General features: G+C 54.7%; 2 protein-coding genes across 3 annotated transcripts in view; one reads left to right on the top strand and one right to left on the bottom strand.

Moving 5' to 3' along the window:
- Positions 1 to 718: 718 nt before the first annotated feature.
- Positions 719 to 10,278, top strand: RABAC1 (Rab acceptor 1). Its single transcript, XM_077789785.2, has 6 exons — positions 719 to 764; positions 3,028 to 3,106; positions 4,457 to 4,654; positions 6,021 to 6,112; positions 7,275 to 7,376; positions 9,293 to 10,278. The coding sequence occupies exons 2-6, from the start codon at positions 3,036 to 3,038 to the stop codon at positions 9,379 to 9,381; spliced, it is 552 nt and encodes a 183-aa protein (XP_077645911.1). The 5' UTR covers positions 719 to 764; positions 3,028 to 3,035; the 3' UTR covers positions 9,382 to 10,278.
- A 786-nt stretch (positions 10,279 to 11,064) lies between these two features.
- ATP1A3 (ATPase Na+/K+ transporting subunit alpha 3) overlaps positions 11,065 to 19,106 on the bottom strand; it is a 54,823-nt gene continuing 46,781 nt past the window's right edge. For both annotated transcript variants that reach the window (XM_077789801.2, XM_077789802.2), the window contains exons 19-23: positions 18,774 to 18,919; positions 16,934 to 17,064; positions 14,385 to 14,486; positions 12,470 to 12,561; positions 11,065 to 11,593 (exon numbers count right to left, since the gene is read on the bottom strand). In XM_077789801.2, coding sequence (XP_077645927.1) covers positions 11,565 to 11,593; positions 12,470 to 12,561; positions 14,385 to 14,486; positions 16,934 to 17,064; positions 18,774 to 18,919 — 500 coding nt within the window. In that variant the 3' untranslated portion in view covers positions 11,065 to 11,564. The remainder of the gene's footprint in view (positions 11,594 to 12,469; positions 12,562 to 14,384; positions 14,487 to 16,933; positions 17,065 to 18,773; positions 18,920 to 19,106) is intronic.

The raw sequence follows: 19,106 nt of genomic DNA, 5'->3' as shown, positions 1-19,106 counted from the left end.
TTGATTCTTTTCTTCACCCTCCAATTCCGTTTTTTTTTTTGTTTTTGCCCCAAATCAACCCCGCTTTTCCCCACAGCGCCGATTTCCCCCCCTTTATCCCCAAAATCGCCCTTTTTTACCCAGAAATGGCCTTTCTGCACCCCAAAACGCCGTTTCTCGCCCAAAAAATCCCCTTTTCCCCCCAAAAAAAATTCCCTTTTCCCCCCAAAAAATTCCCTTTCCCCACAAAATTCCCCTTTTCCCTCCAAAAATCCCCTTTTTCTCCAAGAATCTTCTTTTCCCCCCAAAATTCCCCCTTTCCCCCCAAAATCCCCTTTACCTCCAAAAAATCCTTTTACCCCAAAATTCCCCCTTTCACTGCCCAAATTCCCCTTTCTCCCCCAAAACCCAATTGTTTCCCCCAAAAAATCCGCTCTTCTGCCCCAAAATCCCCTTTTTCTCCCCAAAATCCCGTTTCGCCCCCAAAATTCCCCTTTTCCCCCCCAAAACGGAGCCCGAACTTCCGCCATATCCATATAAGGGCATAGCCCCTCCCACAACCCGCCCCATTGCCATATAAGGCGTGGCCACGCCCATTAATTTGCATACTGGCAGTTAAACCGCGCCCACCTCGTTAAAATTCGCAAACGCGCGTCTAGACCACGCCCACAACCATATATGGACATAACCACGCCCCCAAATTTGCATACGGTGGTAGCCCCACCCACTGTGACGTCATTGCGTGGCCCCGCCCCCGCCACGCGTTCCCGCGGTTCCGGGCTCAGGTGAGGGGGGGCGGTTCCCATGGAAACGGGGGCGGGGGGACCCCGAAATCCGCGGATTTCACCCCAAAATCAGCAAAATAACCCCGAAATCCTCCCCGGGACCCCGAAATCCGCGGATTTCACCCCAAAATCAGCGGAATAACCCCGAAATCCTCCCCGGGACCCCGAAATCCTCCCCGGGACCCCGAAATCCGCGGATTTCACCCCAAAATCAGCGGAATAACCCCGAAATCCCCCCCGGGACCCCGAAATCCTCGGATTTCTCCCCAAAATCAGCGGAATAACCCCGAAATCTTCCCCAGGACCCCGAAATCCGCAGATTTCACCCCAAAATCAGCGGAATAACCCCGAAATCCTTCCCGGGACCCGAAATCCGCGGATTTCACCCCAAAATCAGCGGAATAACCCCGATATCAGCGGAATAACCCCAAAATCAGCGGAATAACCCCGAAATCCTCCCCGGGACCCAGAAATCCGCGGATTTCACCCCAAAATCAGCGGAATAACCCCGATATCCTCCCCGGGACCCCGAAATCCGCGGATTTCACCCCAAAATCAGCAGAATAACCCCGAAATCCTTCCCGGGACCCCGAAATCCGCGGATTTCACCCCAAAATCAGCGGAATAACCCCAAAATCAGCAGAATAACCCCGAAATCCTCCCCGGGACCCAGAAATCCGCGGATTTCACCCCAAAATCAGCAGAATAACCCCGAAATCCTCCCCGGGACCCCAAAACCACCGGATTTAACCCCAAAATCAGCGGAATAACCCCGAAATCCTCCCCGGGACCCGAAATCCTCGCCGGGACCCCGAAATCCGCGGATTTCACCCCAAAATCAGCAAAATAACCCCGAAATCCTCCCCGGGACCCCGAAATCCGCGGATTTCACCCCAAAATCAGCGGAATAACACCTAAATCAGCGGAATAACCCCAAAATCAGCGGAATAACCCCGAAATCCCCCCGGGACCCAGAAATCCGCGGATTTCACCCCAAAATCAGCGGAATAACCCCGATATCCTCCCCGGGACCCCGAAATCCGCGGATTTCACCCCAAAATCAGCGGAATAACCCCGAAATCCCCCCGGGACCCCAAAATCCGCGGATTTCACCCCAAAATGAGCGGAATAACCCCAAAATCCACGGATTTAACCCCTAAATCCTCTCCGGGACCCCAAAACCACCGGATTTAACCCCAAAATCAGCGGAATAACCCCGAAATCCTTCCTGGGACGCCAAAATTCGCGAATTTAACCCCAAAATCCTCCCCGGACCCAAAATCCGCGGATTTAATCCAAAATTTCTCCCCGGACCCCAAATCCTCGAATTTAACCCCAAAATCCCCCCGGGACCCCAAAATCCTCTGCGGGACCGAAATCTGCAGATTTAACCCCAAAAATTCTCTCCGGGACCCCAAATCCCCCGCGGGACCCAAAATCTGCGAAACGACCCCAAAAACCTTTAAGAATTCCCCGAAATCCCCCAAATTTCCCAAAATCCCCCAAATTTCCCAAAACCGCGCGGTTTCTCCCCAAAATTCCCAAAACCCCGCGGTTTCTCCCCAAAATTTCCCAAATTGCCCAAAACCGCGCAGTTTCTGCCCAAAATCCCCCCAAATCGCGCGGTTTCTCCCCAAATTGCCCAAAACCCCGCGGTTTCTCCCCAAATTTCCCAAAACCACGCGGTTTCTCCTTAAATTTCCCAAAACCGCGCGGTTTCTCCCCAAATTGCCCAAAACCGCGCGGTTTCTCCCCAAATTGCCCAAAACCCCGCGGTTTCTCCTCAAATTTCCCAAAATCGCGCGGTTCTCCCCAAATTGCCCAAAATCCCCCCAAAACCGCGCGGTTTCTCCCCAAATTTCCCAAAACCCCGCGGTTCTCCCCAAATTGCCCAAAACCGCGCGGTTTCTCCCCAAATTTCCCAAATTGCCCAAACCCGCGCGGTTTCTCCCCAAATTGCCCAAACCCGCGCGGTTTCTCCCCAAATTTCCCAAATTGCCCAAAATCCCGCGGTTTCTCCCCAAATTTCCCAAATTGCCCAAACCCGCGCGGTTTCTCCCCAAATTTCCGAAATTGCCCAAAATCGCGCGGTTTCTCCCCAAATTGCCCAAAATCGCGCGGTTTCTCCCCAAATTGCCCAAAACCGCGCGGTTTCTCCCCAAATTGCCCAAACCCGCGCGGTTTCTCCCCAAAATTCCCAAAACCGCGCGGTTTCTCCCCAAATTTCCCAAATTGCCCAAAACCGCGCGGTTTCTCCCCAAAGCCGCCGCCATGGCCGAGGCCGCGCCCCCCCCCCAGGAGCCGCCGGGGGCCGAGAGCGACCCCAGGGGGGGGCTGGGCAGGTGAGGGGCGCGATTTTGGGGCGATTTGGGGGGATTTGGGGATTTGGGGGATTTGGGGATTTTGGGGATTTTGGGGGGATTTGGGGGGATTTGGGGATTTGGGGGGATTTGGGGGGATTTGGGGATTTTGGGGGGTTTTGGGGGGATTTGGGGGAATTTGGGGGAATTTGGGGATTTTGGGGGGATTTGGGGATTTTGGGGGGTTTTGGGGAGATTTGGGGATTTTGGGGGGTTTTGGGGGGATTTGGGGATTTTGGGGGGGATTTGTGGGAATTTGGGGGAGATTTGGGGGATTTTGGGGAATTCGGGGGAGATTTGGGGAATTTTGGGGAATTTGGAAGAGTTTGGGGGGATTTGGGGACTTTTGGGGGGATTTGTGGGAATTTGGGGGAAATTTGGGGAATTTTGGGGAATTTGGGGGAGATTTGGGGGATTTGGGGAATTTTGGGGAGATTTTGGCAGATTTGGAGGAGTTTTGGGGGATTTAGGGAATTTTGGGGAGATTTGGGTGGATTTGGGGAATTTTGGGGAGTTTTGGGGGATTTGGGGAATTTTGGGGAGATTTGTGGAATTTTCGGGGGATTTGGGGGATTTTGGGGTGAATTCTGGCGATTTTGGGTCCCCCCCAGGCTGTCCCCCCCCGGCTGGGCCTGGCGCTGGCTGGGGGCCCTGGGGTGGATTTTGGGGTGGATTTTGGGGTGGATTTTGGGGCGGTTTTGGGGGGTTTTGGGGTGTTTTGGGGCCGGGGTTTTTTGGGTTCGTTTGGGGTGGATTTTGGGGTGAATTTTGGCGATTTTGGGTCCCCCCCAGGCTGTCCCCCCCCCGGCTGGGCCTGGCGCTGGCTCGGGGCCCTGGGGTGGATTTTGGGGTGGATTTTGGGGCAGTTTTGGGTGTTTTTGGGCTGTTTTGGGGCCGGGGTTTTTCGGGTTAGTTTGGGCTGGATTTTGGGGTGAATTCCGGCGATTTTGGGTCCCCCCCAGGCTGTCCCCCCCCGGCTGGGCCTGGCGCTGGCTCGGGGCCCTGGGGTGGATTTTGGGGTGGATTTTGGGGTGGATTTTGGGGCAGTTTCGGGTGTTTTTGGGGTGTTTTGGGGCCGGGGTTTTTCGGGTTAGTTTTGGCCGGATTTTGGGGTGAATTCCGGCGATTTTGGGTCCCCCAGGCTGTCCCCCCCCGGCTGGGCCTGGCGCTGGCTGGGGGCCCTGGGGCAGCTTTGGGGTGGATTTTGGGGTGGATTTTGGGGTGGATTTTGGGGCGGTTTTGGGGTGTTTTTGGGCTGTTTTGGGGCCGGGGTTTTTCGGGTTAGTTTGGGCTGGATTTTGGGGTGAATTTTGGCGATTTTGGGTCCCCCAGGCTGTCCCCCCCCGGCTGGGCCTGGCGCTGGCTGGGGGCGCGCCGGGCGGGGCTGCGGCCCTGGGGCTCCTTCCTGGACCAGCGGCGCTTCGGGGTCCCCCAAAATCTGGGGGAGCTCTGGCGGCGCCTGGGCCACAACGCCGAGAGGTTCCAGAGCAACTACCTGCTGCTGTTCCTGGCGCTGCTGGCCTACTGCCTGTGAGGAATTCGGGAATTCGGGAATTTTTGGGAATTTTTGGGAATTTTTCGGGGGTTCTACGGCGATTTTGGGGGGTTTAATGGCATTTTTGGGGGATTTTTTGTGATTTTTTGGGGTTTTTTTGGGGCATCATTCCCCAGCAATTCCGGCCTCTGAGGAATTCGGGAATTCTGGGAATTTGGGAATTTTTGGGAATTTTTGGGAATTTTTCGGGAATTTTTCGGGGGTTCTACAGCGATTTTGGAGGGTTTAATGGCATTTTTGGGGGATTTTTTGGCATTTTTGGAGCATTGTTCCCCAGCAATTCCCTGCTGCTGTTCCTGGCGCTGCTGGCCTGCTGCCTGTGAGGAATTCGGGAATTCCGGGAATTTTTGGGAATTTTTGGGAATTTTTGGGGAATTTTTCGGGGGTTCTACAGCGATTTTGGGGGGTTTCAGGGCGTTTTTGGGGGATTTTTTGTGATTTTTTGGGGGTTTTTTGGGGCATCGTTCCCCAGCAATTCCGGCCTCTGAGGAATTCGGGAATTATGGGAATTTTTGGGAATTTTTTTGGAATTTTTGGGGAGTTTTTCGGGGGTTCTACAGCGATTTTGGGCGGTTTAATGGCGTTTTTGGGGGATTTTTTGTGATTTTTTGGGGGTTTTTTGGGGCATCGTTCCCCAGCAATTCCGGCCTCTGAGGAATTCGGGAATTCTGGGAATTTTTGGGAATTTTTGGGAATTTTTGGGGAATTTTTCGGGGGTTCTACAGCGATTTTGGGGGGTTTCAGGGCGTTTTTGGGGGATTTTTTGGCATTTTTGGGGCATTGTTCCCCAGCAATTCCCTGCTGCTGTTCCTGGCGCTGCTGGCCTGCTGCCTGTGAGGAATTTGGGAATTTTCGGGAATTCGGGAATTTTTGGGGAATTTTGCGGAATTTTGGGAATTTTTTGGGAATTTTTGGGAATTTTTGGGGGGGTTTTGTGGCGTTGTTCCGGTTTGTCCCAGTTTGTCCCAGTTTGTCCCAGTCCCTCCCAGTAACTCCCAGTGCTCCCAGTTTGAGCTCCCAGTGCTCCCAGTCCCTCCCAGTTGGAGCTCCCAGTGCTCCCAGTAACTCCCAGTGCTCCCAGTTTGAGCTCCCAGTCCCTCCCAGTGCTCCCAGTTTGAGCTCCCAGTCCCTCCCAGTGCTCCCAGTTTGAGCTCCCAGTAACTCCCAGTGCTCCCAGTTGGAGCTCCCAGTGCTCCCAGTAACTCCCAGTTCTCCCAGTTGGAGCTCCCAGTGCTCCCAGTAACTCCCAGTGCTCCCAGTTGGAGCTCCCAGTGCTCCCAGTCCCTCCCAGTGCTCCCAGTTTGAGCTCCCAGTGCTCCCAGTAACTCCCAGTTCTCCCAGTTTGAGCTCCCCGCTGCTCCTCGTCGCTCTCGGGGTTTTTTTCGGCGTCGCCGTTCGGCTCCGGGCCCGGGAGACGCCGCTGGTGCTGCTGGGTGAGACTGGGAGGGACTGGTTTATACTGGGAGGGACTGGGAGGGGACTGGGAGTTACTGGGAGGGACTGGGAGGGAACTGGGAGGGAACTGGGATGGACTGGGATGGACTGGTTTATACTGGGAGGGACTGGGGGGGAGCTGGGAGGGATTGGGAGGGAACTGGGAGGGAACTGGGAGGGAACTGGGAGGAACTGGGAGGGGACTGGGAGGAACTGGGATGGACTGGGATGGACTGGGGGGGACTGGGAGGGAACTGGGATAAACTGGGAGTTCAAACTGGGGAAACTGGGAAGGAACTGGTCCGTACTGGTTTATACTGGTCTGTACTGGTTTATACTGGTCCATACCGGTCCATACTGGTCCGTACCGGTCCGTACTGGTCCATACTGGTCCATACCGGTCCATACCGGTCCATACCGGTCCATACCGGTCCATACTGGTCCATACTGGTCCATACTGGTCCGTACTGGTCCATACCGGTCCGTACTGGTTTATACTGGTCCATACCGGTCCATACTGGTCCATACTGGTCCGTACTGGTTTATACTGGTCCATATTGGTCCGTACCGGTCCATACTGGTCCATATTGGTCTGTACCGGTCCGTACTGGTTTATACCGGTCCATACCAGTCCGTACCGGTCCGTACCGGTCCGTACTGGTTCATACTGGTCCGTACTGGTCCATACCGGTCCGTACCGGTCCGTACCGGTCCGTACTGGTCCATACCGGTCCGTACTGGTCCGTACCGGTCCGTACCGGTCCGTACCGGTCCGTACTGGTCCATACTGGTCCGTACTGGTCCATACCGGTCCGTACTGGTTTATACCGGTCCATACCAGTCCATACCGGTCCGTACCGGTCCGTACTGGTCCGTACTGGTCCATACTGGTCCGTACTGGTTTATACCGGTCCGTACTGGTTTATACCGGTCCGTACTGGTCCATACCGGTCCGTACTGGTCCATACCAGTCCATACCGGTCCGTACCGGTCCGTACCGGTCCGTACTGGTTCATACTGGTCCGTACCGGTCCATACCGGTTTATACCGGTCCGTACCGGTCCGTACTGGTTCATACTGGTCCGTACCGGTCCATACCGGTTTATACCGGTCCGTACCGGTCCGTACTGGTCCATACTGGTCCGTACTGGTTTCCGCCAGGCCGGGAGCTCAGCCCCGCCCACCAGCTGGGCGTGGCCGCCGGGGTTTCCCTGCCCCTGTTCTGGCTGGCGGGGGCGGGGGCGGCGCTCTTCTGGCTGCTGGGTGAGACCCCCAAAAACCCCAAAAAATCCCCCAAAAAATCCCCAAAACCTCCCCAAAAATCCCCCCCAAAATCCCCCCCGGGGCCCCCCAAAAATCCCCCCAAAAACCCCCCAAAAACCCCCAAAAATCCCCCCAAAAACCCCCCAAAAACCCCCAAAAAATCCCCAAAACCTCCCCAAAAATCCCCCCCAAAATCCCCCCGGGGCCCCCCAAAAACCCCCCAAAAACCCCCAAAAATGCCCCCAAAAACCCCCAAAAATCCGCCCAAAATCCCCCCAAAAACCCCCCAAAAAATCCCCAAAACCTCCCCCATAACCTCCCCCAAAATCCCCCCGGGGCCCCCCCAAAAATCCCCCCAAAAACCCCCGAAAATCCCCCAAAAATCCCCCCAAAATCCCCCCAAAAATCCCCCCAAAATCCCCCCAAAAACTCCCCAAAAAATCCCCAAAAATTCCCCCAAAATCCACTGGGACCCCCCAAAAATCCTCCCTAAACCTCCCCAAAAATCCCCCCAAAATCCCCCCAAAATATCCCCCCAAAATCCCCCCAAAACCTCCCCAAAAACGCCCCCTGGACCCCCCAAAAATCCCCCCAAAACCCCCCCAAAAATCACCCCAAAAATCCCCCCAAAAACCCCTAAAAAATCCCCCCAAAACCCCCCCCAAAACCTCCCAAAAAATCCCCGCAAAAATCCCCCAAAAACCCCCCAAACCCCCCCCCCCGGGACCCCCCAAACCTCCCCAAAAGTCCCCCCTAAAAATGCCCCAAAAAACCCCCCCTGGACCCCCCCAAAACCCCCCAGACCCCCCAAAAATCCCCCCAAAAATCCCCATAAAAATCCCCCCAAAAATCCCCATAAAAACCCGCCCAAAAATCCCCCTGGGACCCCCCCAAAAATCCCCGCAAAACCCCCCCAAAAATCACCCCAAAAATCCCCCCAAAAACCCCTAAAAAGTCCCCCCAAAACCCCCCCAAAAATCACCCCAAAAATCCCCCCAAAAACCCCTAAAAAGTCCCCCCAAAAACCCCTAAAAAATCCCCCCAAAACCCCCCCAAAAATCACCCCAAAAACCCCCAAAAAATCCCCCAAAAACCCCCCAAAAATCCCTTCAGGACCCCCAAAAAACCCCCAAAAAATCCCCCAAAAACCCCCCAGAAATCACCCCAAAAATCCCCTCAGGACCCGCAAAAAATCCCCCCAAAATCCCCCCAAAAACCCCCCAAAAACCCCCCAAAAACCCCCCCAAATCTGCCCCCAAACCCCCCCTGGGACCCCCGCACGGTTTTTGGGAGGGGGTCTCGGTTTTTGGGGGTCCCGGATTTGGGGGGGGGTCCCGGTTTTGGGGGGGGGGGTCCCGGATTTGGGGGGTCCCGGTTTTGGGGGTCCCGGATTTGGGGGGGGGGTCCCAGCTTTGGGGGGTCCCGTATTTGGGGGGGTCCCGGTTTTGGGGGGGGTCCCGGATTTGGGGGGTCCCGGTTTTGGGAGGGGGTCCCGGTTTTGGGGGGTCCCGGATTTTGGGGGGGTCCCGGTTTTGGGAGGGGGTCCCGGTTTTGGGGGTCCCGGTTTTTGGGGGGTCCCGGTTTTTTGGGGGGGGGTCCCGGATTTGGGGGTCCCGGATTTGGGGGGGGGTCCCGGTTTTGGGAGGGGGTCCCGGTTTTTGGGGGGGGTCCCGGATTTGGGGGGGGGTCCCGGTTTTGGGGGGGGGGTCCCGGTTTTGGGGGGGTCCCGGATTTGGGGGGTCCCGGATTTGGGGGGGTCCCGGTTTTTGGGGGGGTCCCGGTTTTTGGGGGGGGTCCCGGTTTTTGGGGGGTCCCGGTTTTTGGGGGGGGTCCCGGATTTGGGGGTCCCGGTTTTGGGGGGTCCCGGTTTTGGGGGGGGTCCTGAATTCGGGCCCCCCTGACCCCCCCACCCCCAGGAGCCGCCCTGGTGTTTTTGGGGTCCCACGCGGCGTTCCGGGAGCTGGAGCCCCCCGAGAGTGAAGAGCTGCAGATGGAGCCCGTGTGACCCAAAACCCCCCAAATTCACCCCAAAAATACCCCAAAAATCACCCCAAAATCCCCCTGTAATTCACTCCAAAAATCCCCCAGATTCACCCCAAAATCCCCCAAATTCACCCCAAAATCCCCCTAATTCACCCCAAAATCCCCCTAATTCATCCCAAAATCCCCCAAATTCATCCCAAAATCCCCCTAATTCACCACAAAATACCCCAATTTCACCCCAAAAATACCCCCCAAATCACCCCAAATTCACCCCAAAATCCCCCAAATTCACCCCAAAATCCCCCAAATTCACCCCAAAATCCCCCTAATTCACCACAAAATACCCCAAATTCACCCCAAAAATACCCCCCCAAATCACCCCAAATTCACCCCAAAATCACCAAAAAATACCCCAAAAATACTCCCCAAAATTACCCCAAAAACACCCCCCAAAATACCCCACACAATACCCCCAAATCCCCTGAAATCACCCCAAAAATCCCCCCCGAGAGCCCCGAGCTGCAGATGGAGCCCGTGTGACCCAAAATCCCCCAAATTCACCCCAAAATACCCCAAAAATCACCCCAAAAATACCCCAAAATCATCCCAAAATCACCGCAAAAATACCCCACAAAATACCCCCAAATTCCCTGAAATCACCCCAAAATCACCCAAAAAAATCCCCAAAATCAGGAAAATCCCCTCAAAAATCCCCTAAATCCCCCCAAATTACCCCAAATCCCCAAAATCCCCCAAATCCCCCCAAAATTACCTGAAAATACCAAAAACTAACCCTAAATCCCTCAGAAATCCCCAAATTCCCCCAAATTTCCCCAAACTCCCCCGATTTTGGGGTCCCCCTCCCCAGTTTTGGGGTCCGGGACCCCCCGAGCAGAATAAAGGAGTCACGTGACCCAAACCTGTGTGTGGACCCCCCAAATTATTGTGAAACCCCCCAAAATTCCCCTTTTTTCCCAAAATTCCCCCCAAAATTCCCCCTTTCCCCCCCAAATTTCCCCTTTTTTCCCCCAAAATTCCACCCCAATTTCCCCCAAATTCCCCTCAAAATTCCTTCCTTCTCCCCCCCAAATTTCTCCTTTTTTCCCCCAAAATTCCACCCCAAATCCCCCCTTTTCCCCTCAAAAATTCTTTCTCCCCCAAATTTCTCCTTTTTTCCCCCAAAATTCCACCCCAAATTCCCGCTTTTCCCCTCAAAATTCCTTCCTTCTCCCCCCCAAAATTCCTTTTTTTCCCCAAAATTCCACCCCAAATCCCCCCTTTTCCCCTCAAAAATTCTTTCCCCCCCAAATTTTCCCTTTTTCTCCCCAAAATTCCACCCCAAATTCCCCTCCCAGTTTTCCCCTTTTTGCCCCCAAATTCCCCCCAAAAATTCCTCCTTTCCCCCCGACAATTCCGTTTCCCCCCCAAAAATTCCTCCTTTTTCCTGCCAAAATTCCACCCCAAATTCCCTCTTTTTCTCCCCAAAAATTCCTTCTTTTCCCCCCCAAATTCCCCTGACAAATTCCTCCTTTCCCCCCCACAATTCCCTCTTTTTTCCCCCAAAAAAATTCCTCCTTTTTCCTCAAAAAGTTCCTCCTTTTTCCTGCCAAAATTCCATCCCAAATTTCCTCTTTTTCCCCCCAAAAAAATTCCTTTTTCCCCCAAATTCTACCCCAAATTCCCCCTTTTTCCCCCCAAATTCCACTCGGGCTCCACTTTCTGCTTTATTTGGGAAAATTCCATTTTTTTCCCGCTTTTCGTGGGTTTTTGGCTTTTTTTGGGGGGGAAATTTCTTTCTTTATTTCTTTACTTCTTTATTTATTTCTTTATTTATTTCTTTATTTCTCATTTCTTTTTTATTTCTTCTTTTTCTTCATTTCCCCCCCTTTTTTTTCCCCGTTTTTGAATTTTTTTTTGTTTTTGTTTTTTCCACGCGACGATGGGAGGGGTGGGGAGGGGGAGACCCCCCCCAAAAATATCCCCAGTGCGACCCCTCCCCTCCCCTTTTTTGGGGCAAAAAAGGGGAATTTTTGGAGGAAAAAAGGGATTTTTTGGGGAGGAAAAAGGGGATTTTTTGGGGGAAAAAAGGGGGATTTTTTGGGGGGGAAATGGGATTTTTTTGGGGAGGAAAAGGGATTTTTTGGGGGAGGTCTCGGTTGTTTTTTGGGGGGGGTCCCGTGGGTTTTTTGGGTTTTTTTGGGGGGGTCAGTAGTAGGTTTCCTTCTCCACCCAACCTGGAAAAAAGGTGGGAAAAAGGGGGAAAAGTGAGTGCAACCAAAATTACCGAAATTTCTCCCAAAATTCCCCCCAAAATTCCCCCCAAATCCCCTTGAAAATTTCTCAAAATATTCCCCAAAAATTCTGCCATGTTTCCCACAAAATTCCCCCCAAAATTCCCCTAAAATCCCCCCAAACCCCCTAAAATACCCAGAAAACCCCCCAAAATTCCCCCCAAATTCCCAAATCCCTCCAAAATCCCCAAATTTCCCCCAAAATCCCCCCCAAAACACCCAAATCTCCTCAGAATTCCCCCAAAAATCCCCCAAAATTTCCCCACAAATCCCCCTCCAAATCCCCCCAAAATCCCCTAAAAATCCCCCAAAATCCACCCCAAAAAATTCCCGAATTGCCCCAAATCCCAAAATTCCCAAAATCCCCTAAAAATCCCCCAAAATCCACCCCAAAAAATTCCCAAATTGCCCCAAATCCCCCAAAATTCCCAAAATCCCTTGAAAATTCCCCCAAATCCCCCAAAAATTCCAAAATTGCCCCAAATCCCCCAACCCCCCCCAAAATGCCCTGAGAATTCCCCTAAAATTCCCAAAATCCCCCCAGAATTCCTCCCAAATCCCCCTCAAACCCCCCAAAATCCCCTGAAAATTGCCCAAAATCCCCCCAAAATTTCTCAAATTCCCCCAAAATTCCCCAAAATCCCCCCAAAATTCCCCAAAATCCCCCCAGAATTCCTCCCAAATCCCCCGAAAATCCCCTCCAAATCCCACCAAAACCCCCCCAAAATCCCCTGAAAATTCCCCAAATCCCCCCAAAATGTCTCAAATTCCCCCAAAATGCCCAAAATTGCCCAAAATCGGCGGAATTGGCCCCGAGACCTCCGGGGTTGCGGCGCAGGATCAGCTTGCGGATCTCGTCGTAGACGAAGATGAGGAAGCTGTAGGGGAAGGCGCAGAACCACCAGCTGGGCCTGGGGAAATTGGGGAGGGGGCGTCAGGGGGGGTTAGAACCCCAAAAACGGCCAAAATCGGTGAAAAAACGGCGAAAAAATGGAGAAAATCGGTGAAAAAATGGAGAAAATCGGTGAAAAAATGGAGAAAATACACAAAAATATGGGCAAAACACACCAGAAAATGCTCAAAATCCCTAAATGGTGAAAATTCCCCCAAAATGCTGAAAATATCCCCAAAACACGGCGAAAATTGGTGAAAAAATGGTGAAAATTGGTGAAAAAACGATCAAAAAATGGTGAAAATCGGCGAAAAAACAGGAAAAATACGTGGAAAAATGGTGAAAAAACATTTAAAGATGGGCAAAATACACCAGAAAATGCTCAAAATCCCTAAATGGTGAAAATTCCCCCAAAATGCTGAAAATGCACCCAAAAAATGGTGAAAATGCACCCCAAAAATGGTGAAAATGCACCCAAAATGGTGAAAATGCACCAAAAATGGTGAAAATGCACCAAAAGATTGGCAAAATACCCCTGAAAGTTCTCAAAATAACGAAATGCTGAAAATCCTCCCAAAAGTGATGAAAATTCCCAAAACAATGGTGCAAATAAATGATAAAATGGGCAAAATACACCCAAAAATGGTGAAAATCCACCAAAAATGGGCAAAATCCATGAAAAAAATCCTCCAAATCCCCACGAGAATCACCCGAACCCTAAAAAATTCTCAAAACCCTAAAAAATCACTCGAAACCCCCCAAAAATTGCTGAAAATTCCCCAAAATTGCTCAAAGTCCCCAAAAAATCACTCAAAAATCGCTCCAAAATCCCTCAACCCCCAAAAATTCCTCAAACCCCCCAAAATCCCTCAAAAATCCCCCAAAAATTGCCTGAACCGCCCCAAAATCTCCGGTCCCGCCCCTTCAGGGGGTCCCAGAGCCCCCTCCCCAAATTGGGCTCAGTTTGGGGGGTCCCAGAGCCCCCTCCCCAATTTTGGGGGTCCCAGCCCCCTCCCAATTTTGGGGGTCCCAGCCCTGTCGCGGTTATTTTGGGGGTCCCAGCCCCGTCCCAGGTTTGGGGTCCCAGAGCCCCCTCCCCAATTTTGGGGGTCCCAGCCCCATCCCGGTTATTTTGGGGGGGGTCCCAGCCCCGTCCCCAATTTTGGGGGTCCCAGCCCCGTCCCAGGTTTGGGGTCCCAGAGCCCCCTCCCCAATTTTGGGGGTCCCAGCCCCGTCCCGGTTATTTTGGGGGGGTCCCAGCCCCCTCCCGGATTTTGGGGGTCCCAGCCCCCTCCCCAAATTGGGCTCACTTTGGGGGGTCCCAGAGCCCCCTCCCCAATTTTGGGGGTCCCAGCCCCCTCCCCAATCTTGGCTCACTTCAGGGGGTCCCAGCCCTGTCGCGGTTATTTTGGGGGTCCCAGCCCCATCCCGGTTATTTTGGGGTGGGTCCCAGCCCCCTCCCAATTCTGGGGGTCCCAGCCCCCTCCCCAAATTGGGCTCACTTCAGGGGGTCCCAGCCCCCTCCCAATTTTGGGGGTCCCAGCCCCCTCCCCAAATTGGGCTCACTTCAGGGGGTCCCAGCCCCCTCCCAATTTTGGGGGTCCCAGCCCCGTCCCAGGTTTGGGGTCCCAGAGCCCCCTCCCCAATTCTGGGGGTCCCAGAGCCCCCTCCCCAAATTGGGCTCAGGTCTGGGGGTCCCAGCCCTGTCCCGGTTATTTTGGGGGGGGTCCCAGCCCCCTCCCCAATTTTGGGTGTCCCAGCCCCGTCCCGGTTATTTTGGGGGGGGTCCCAGCCCCCTCCCCAATTCTGGGGGTCCCAGCCCCCTCCCCAAATCGGGCTCACTTCAGGGGGTACATGCGCAGCGCCACGTCCATGCCGGGGCAGTAGGACAGGAACGCCGCCAGCGCCGTCTCCTCGAAGAGCCCGAAAATCAGGATTTTATTCCTGCCAAAAAACGGGGGAAAACCCCCCAAAATCCCGTCAGCGGGGACCCCTCCCCACAAAGAAATAAATCAAATTTAAATTAAATCAAAATCCCACCCCCGCGCCCCCAAAGCTGAGCGGATCCACCCCAAAATCCCGGATTTCCCCGCGGGGGATGATTGGGGGTGTTGGACACAGGGTGCCCCCAAAAATCGCTTTGGGGGTCACCCAAAATTCCCCCAAGAATCCCTGGAAAATCGCTCCAAAATCGCTTCAAATTCCCCCAAAATACCTCCTAAATCTCCTCAAAATTCCCCCTAAATTCCCCCAAGAATCCCTAGAAAATCGCTCCAAAATCGCTTCAAATTCCCCCAAAACACTTCCTAAATCCCCTCAAAATTCCCCATAAATTCCCCCAAGAATCCCTGGAAAATCGCTCCAAAATCGCTTCAAATTCCCCCAAAATACCTCCTAAATCTCCTCAAAATTCCCCCTAAATTCCTCCCAAATTCCCCCCAAAAATCCCCCCAAATTCCTCCTAAATTCCCTCAAAAATCCCTGGAAAATCGCTCCAAAATCGCTTCAAATTCCCCCAAAATACTTCCTAAATCCCCTCAAAATTCCCCCTAAATTCCTCCTAAATTCCCCCCAAAAATCCCCCCAAAACTGGGGCTCCTCTCCAGGAATTCAGGGACCACCCCCAGAATTTCGGGGACCCCCGCCCAAATCCAAATCCAGCCCCGTCGATGCCGCATCCCCCTCCCCTTTTTTGAGGATGTTCCCAGCGATTCAGCGATTCTCCCAGGAATTCGGGGACCCCCTCGGGAATTCGGGGACCCGCCCGGGATTTCGGGGATCCCCCGGGAATTCGGAGACCCCCCCAGAATTTCGGGGACCCCCCCCAAATCCAGCCCCTCCAGCCCTATTGATACCGCATCCCCCTCCCCGTAGTTTTGGGGACGCTCCCAGCGATTCAGCGATTCTCCCAGGATTTAGGGGACCCCCTCGGGAATTCGGGGACCCCCCCGGGATTTCGGGGACCCCCCCGGGAATTCGGGGACCCTCCAAGGATTTCGGGGACTCTCCAAGGATTTCGGGGACCCCCCCCCCCAAATCCAGCCCCTCCAGCCCTATCGATGCCGCATCCCCCTCCCCGTAGTTTTGGGGACGCTCCCAGCGATTCAGCGATTCTCCCAGGAATTCGGGGACCCCCCCGGGAATTCGGGGACCCGCCCGGGAATTCGGGGATCCCCTCAGTAATTCGGAGACCCCCCCAGAATTTCGGGGACCCCCCCCAAATCCAGCCCCTCCAGCCCTATCGATGCCGCATCCCCCTCCCCGTAGTTTTGGGGACGCTCCCAGCGATTCAGCGATTCTCCCAGGAATTCGGGGACCCCCCCGGGAATTCGGGGACCCCCCCGGGATTTCGGGGACCCGCCCGGGAATTCGGGGATCCCCTCAGTAATTCGGAGACCCCCCCAGAATTTCGGGGACCCCCCCCAAATCCAGCCCCTCCAGCCCTATTGATGCCGCATCCCCCTCCCCGTAGTTTTGGGGACGCTCCCAGCGATTCAGCGATTCTCCCAGGATTTAGGGGACCCCCCCGGGAATTCGGGGACCCCCTATGGAATTCGGGGACCCCCCCGGGAATTCGGGGATCCCCTCGGTAATTCGGGGACCCCCCGGGATTTCGGGGACCCCCTCGGGATTTCGGGGACCCCCCCCAAATCCAGCCCCTCCAGCCCTATTGATACCGCATCCCCCTCCCCATAGTTTTGGGGACGCTCCCAGCGATTCAGCGATTCTCCCAGGAATTCGGGGACCCCCTCTGGAATTCGGGGACCCCCCCGGGAATTCGGGGACCCCCTCGGGAATTCGGGGACCCCCTCGGGATTTCGGGGACCCCCCCCCCAAATCCAGCCCCTCCAGCCCTATCGATGCCGCATCCCCCTCCCCGTAGTTTTGGGGACGCTCCCAGCGATTCAGCGATTCTCCCAGGAATTCGGGGACCCCCTCGGGAATTCGGGGACCCCCCCGGGATTTCGGGGACCCCCCCGGGAATTAGGGGACCCCCCCGGGAATTCGGGGACCCCCCCGGAATTTCGGGGACCCCCCCCAAATCCAGCCCCTCCAGCCCTATTGATGCCGCATCCCCCTCCCCATAGTTTTGGGGACGCTCCCAGCGATTCAGCGATTCTCCCAGGAATTCGGGGACCCCCTCGGGAATTCGGGGACCCCCCCGGGAATTCGAGGAACCCCCCGGGATTTCGGAGACCCCCCCCAGAATTTCGGGGACCCCCCCCAAATCCAGCCCCTCCAGCCCTATTGATGCCGCATCCCCCTCCCCGTAGTTTTGGGGACGCTCCCAGCGATTCAGCGATTCTCCCAGGAATTCGGGGATCCCCCGGGAATTCGGGGACCCCCCCGGGATTTCGGGGACCCGCCCGGGATTTCGGGGCGCCCCTCACTTCATGCCCTGCTGGAAGACGGAGTTGCGGCGCGTCTTGCAGATGATGAGGTCGGCCCACTGCACCACCACGATGCTGACGAAGAACGCCGTGTGGCACGTGAACTCCACCACCTTGCGCTGCTCGTAGGTCTGGGGGGGCCGGGGGGCGTCAGGGACCCCTCCCCAAATTCCGCCGCCGACCCCCGGATCGCCCCCGGCCCCCCCGATGTGAGCCTCCCGCGGGTGGGGGGGGAAAGGGGGGAAAATCCCCCCAAAAATGGGATTTGGGGTGCACAGACCCCCCCCAATCCCGGGATTTGGGGTGCAAAGACCCTCCCCAATCCCGGGATTTGGGGTGCAAAGACACCCCCGTCCCGGGATTTGGGGTGCAAAGACCCCCCCGTCCCAGGATTTGGGGTGCACAGACCCCCCCCCATACTGGGATTTGGGGTGCAAAGACCCCGCCCAATCCCGGGATTTGGGGTGCACAGACCCCCCCCCAATCCCGGGATTTGGGGTGCGCAGCCCCACCCAATCCTGGGATTTGGGGTGCAAAGACCCCCCCGTCCCGGGATTTGGGGTGCGCAGCCCCCAGCCCGTGCCAGGATTTGGGGTGCGCAGACCCCCCCCAATCCCGAGATTTGGGGTGCACAGACCCCCATTTTTCAGGATTCTGATTTTTTGGGATTCCCATTTTCTGGAACCCCCATTTTCAGGGACCCCCATTTTTAGAGATTCCCATTCCTCAGGATCCCCATTTTTTGGGATCCCCATTTCTCAGGATTCCCATTTTTTGGACATCCCCGTATTTTGGGACCCCATTTTCAGAGACCCCCATTTTCAGGATTCCCATTTTCAGAGATTTCCATTTTCAGGGATCCCCATTTTTTGGGATCCCCATTTCTCAGGATTCCCATTTTTCAGTCATCCCCGTTTTTTGGGATCCCCATTTTCAGAGACCCCCATTTTCAGGATTCCCATTTTAGGGAATCCCCATTTTCAGAGATTTCCATTTTTTTGGAACCCTATTTTTTGAGATCCCATTTTTTGGGATCCCCATTTTTTGGGATCCCCATTTTTTGGGATTCCTTATTCAGAGACCCCCATTTTCAGGATCCCCATTTCTCAGGATTCCCATTTTTTGGGATCCCCATTTTCAGAGATTTCCATTTCTCAGGATTCCCATTTTTGGACATCCCCGTTTTTTTGGGACCCCATTTTCAGAGACCCTCATTTTCAGGATTCTGATTTTTTGGGAATCCCCATTTTACGGGGATCCCCATTTTTCGGGATCCCCATTTTTTGGGATCCCCATTTTTCGGGGATCCCCATTTTTCGGGATCCCCATTTTTTGGGGATCCCCATTTTCAGGATCCCCATTTTTTGGGATCCCCATTTTTCGGGATCCCCATTTTTCGGGATCCCCATTTTTTGGGATCCCCATTTCTCAGGATCCCCATTTTTTGGGGATCCCCATTTCTCAGGATCCCCATTTTCAGGATCCCCATTTTTTGGGATCCCCATTTTCAGGATCCCCATTTTTCGGGATCCCCATTTTCAGGATCCCCATTTTTCGGGGATCCCCATTTTTCGGCATCCCCATTTTTTGGGGATCCCCATTTTTTGGGATCCCCATTTCTCAGGATCCCCATTTTTCGGGAATCCCCTTTTTTTGGGATCCCCATTTTTTGGGATCCCCATTTTTTGGGATCCCCATTTTTCAGGAATCCCCATTTCTCAGGATCCCCATTTTCAGGATCCCCATTTTTTGGGATCCCCATTTCTCAGGATCCCCATTTTTCGGGAATCCCCATTTTTCGGGATCCCCATTTTTCGGGATCCCCATTTTTGGGACTCACCCACTGCTGCCCGTAGGAGTCCTCCAGGTCGTTGATGGTGCGGTCGTCCCAGCGCAGCCGGATGCCCACCAGGCACGAGGGCAGGAAGCCGTTCTCCGCCAGGATCACGAAGTAGGCGAAGAACCCGCCCAGCGCCTGGATCATCCCTGCGGCCACAGCGGCTTCAGGGCGCTGGCACCCGGCGGGAGCCACCGGCACCCAGCGGGAGCCACCGGGAGCCGGCGGGAGTCATCGGGAGCCAGCGGCACCCAACGGGAGTCACCAGCACCCAATGGGAGTCACCAGGAGTCACTGGGACCCGGCGGGAGCCACCGGCACCCAATGGGAGTCACC

The sequence above is a fragment of the Lonchura striata genome, chromosome 33 (assembly GCF_050655825.1).
Source record: "Lonchura striata isolate lonStrDom1 chromosome 33, ASM5065582v1, whole genome shotgun sequence".
Classification (NCBI taxonomy): Eukaryota; Metazoa; Chordata; class Aves; order Passeriformes; family Estrildidae; genus Lonchura; species Lonchura striata.
Note: the sequence above shows the minus strand (reverse complement) of the source record. Positions and strands in the feature narration are given on the sequence as shown.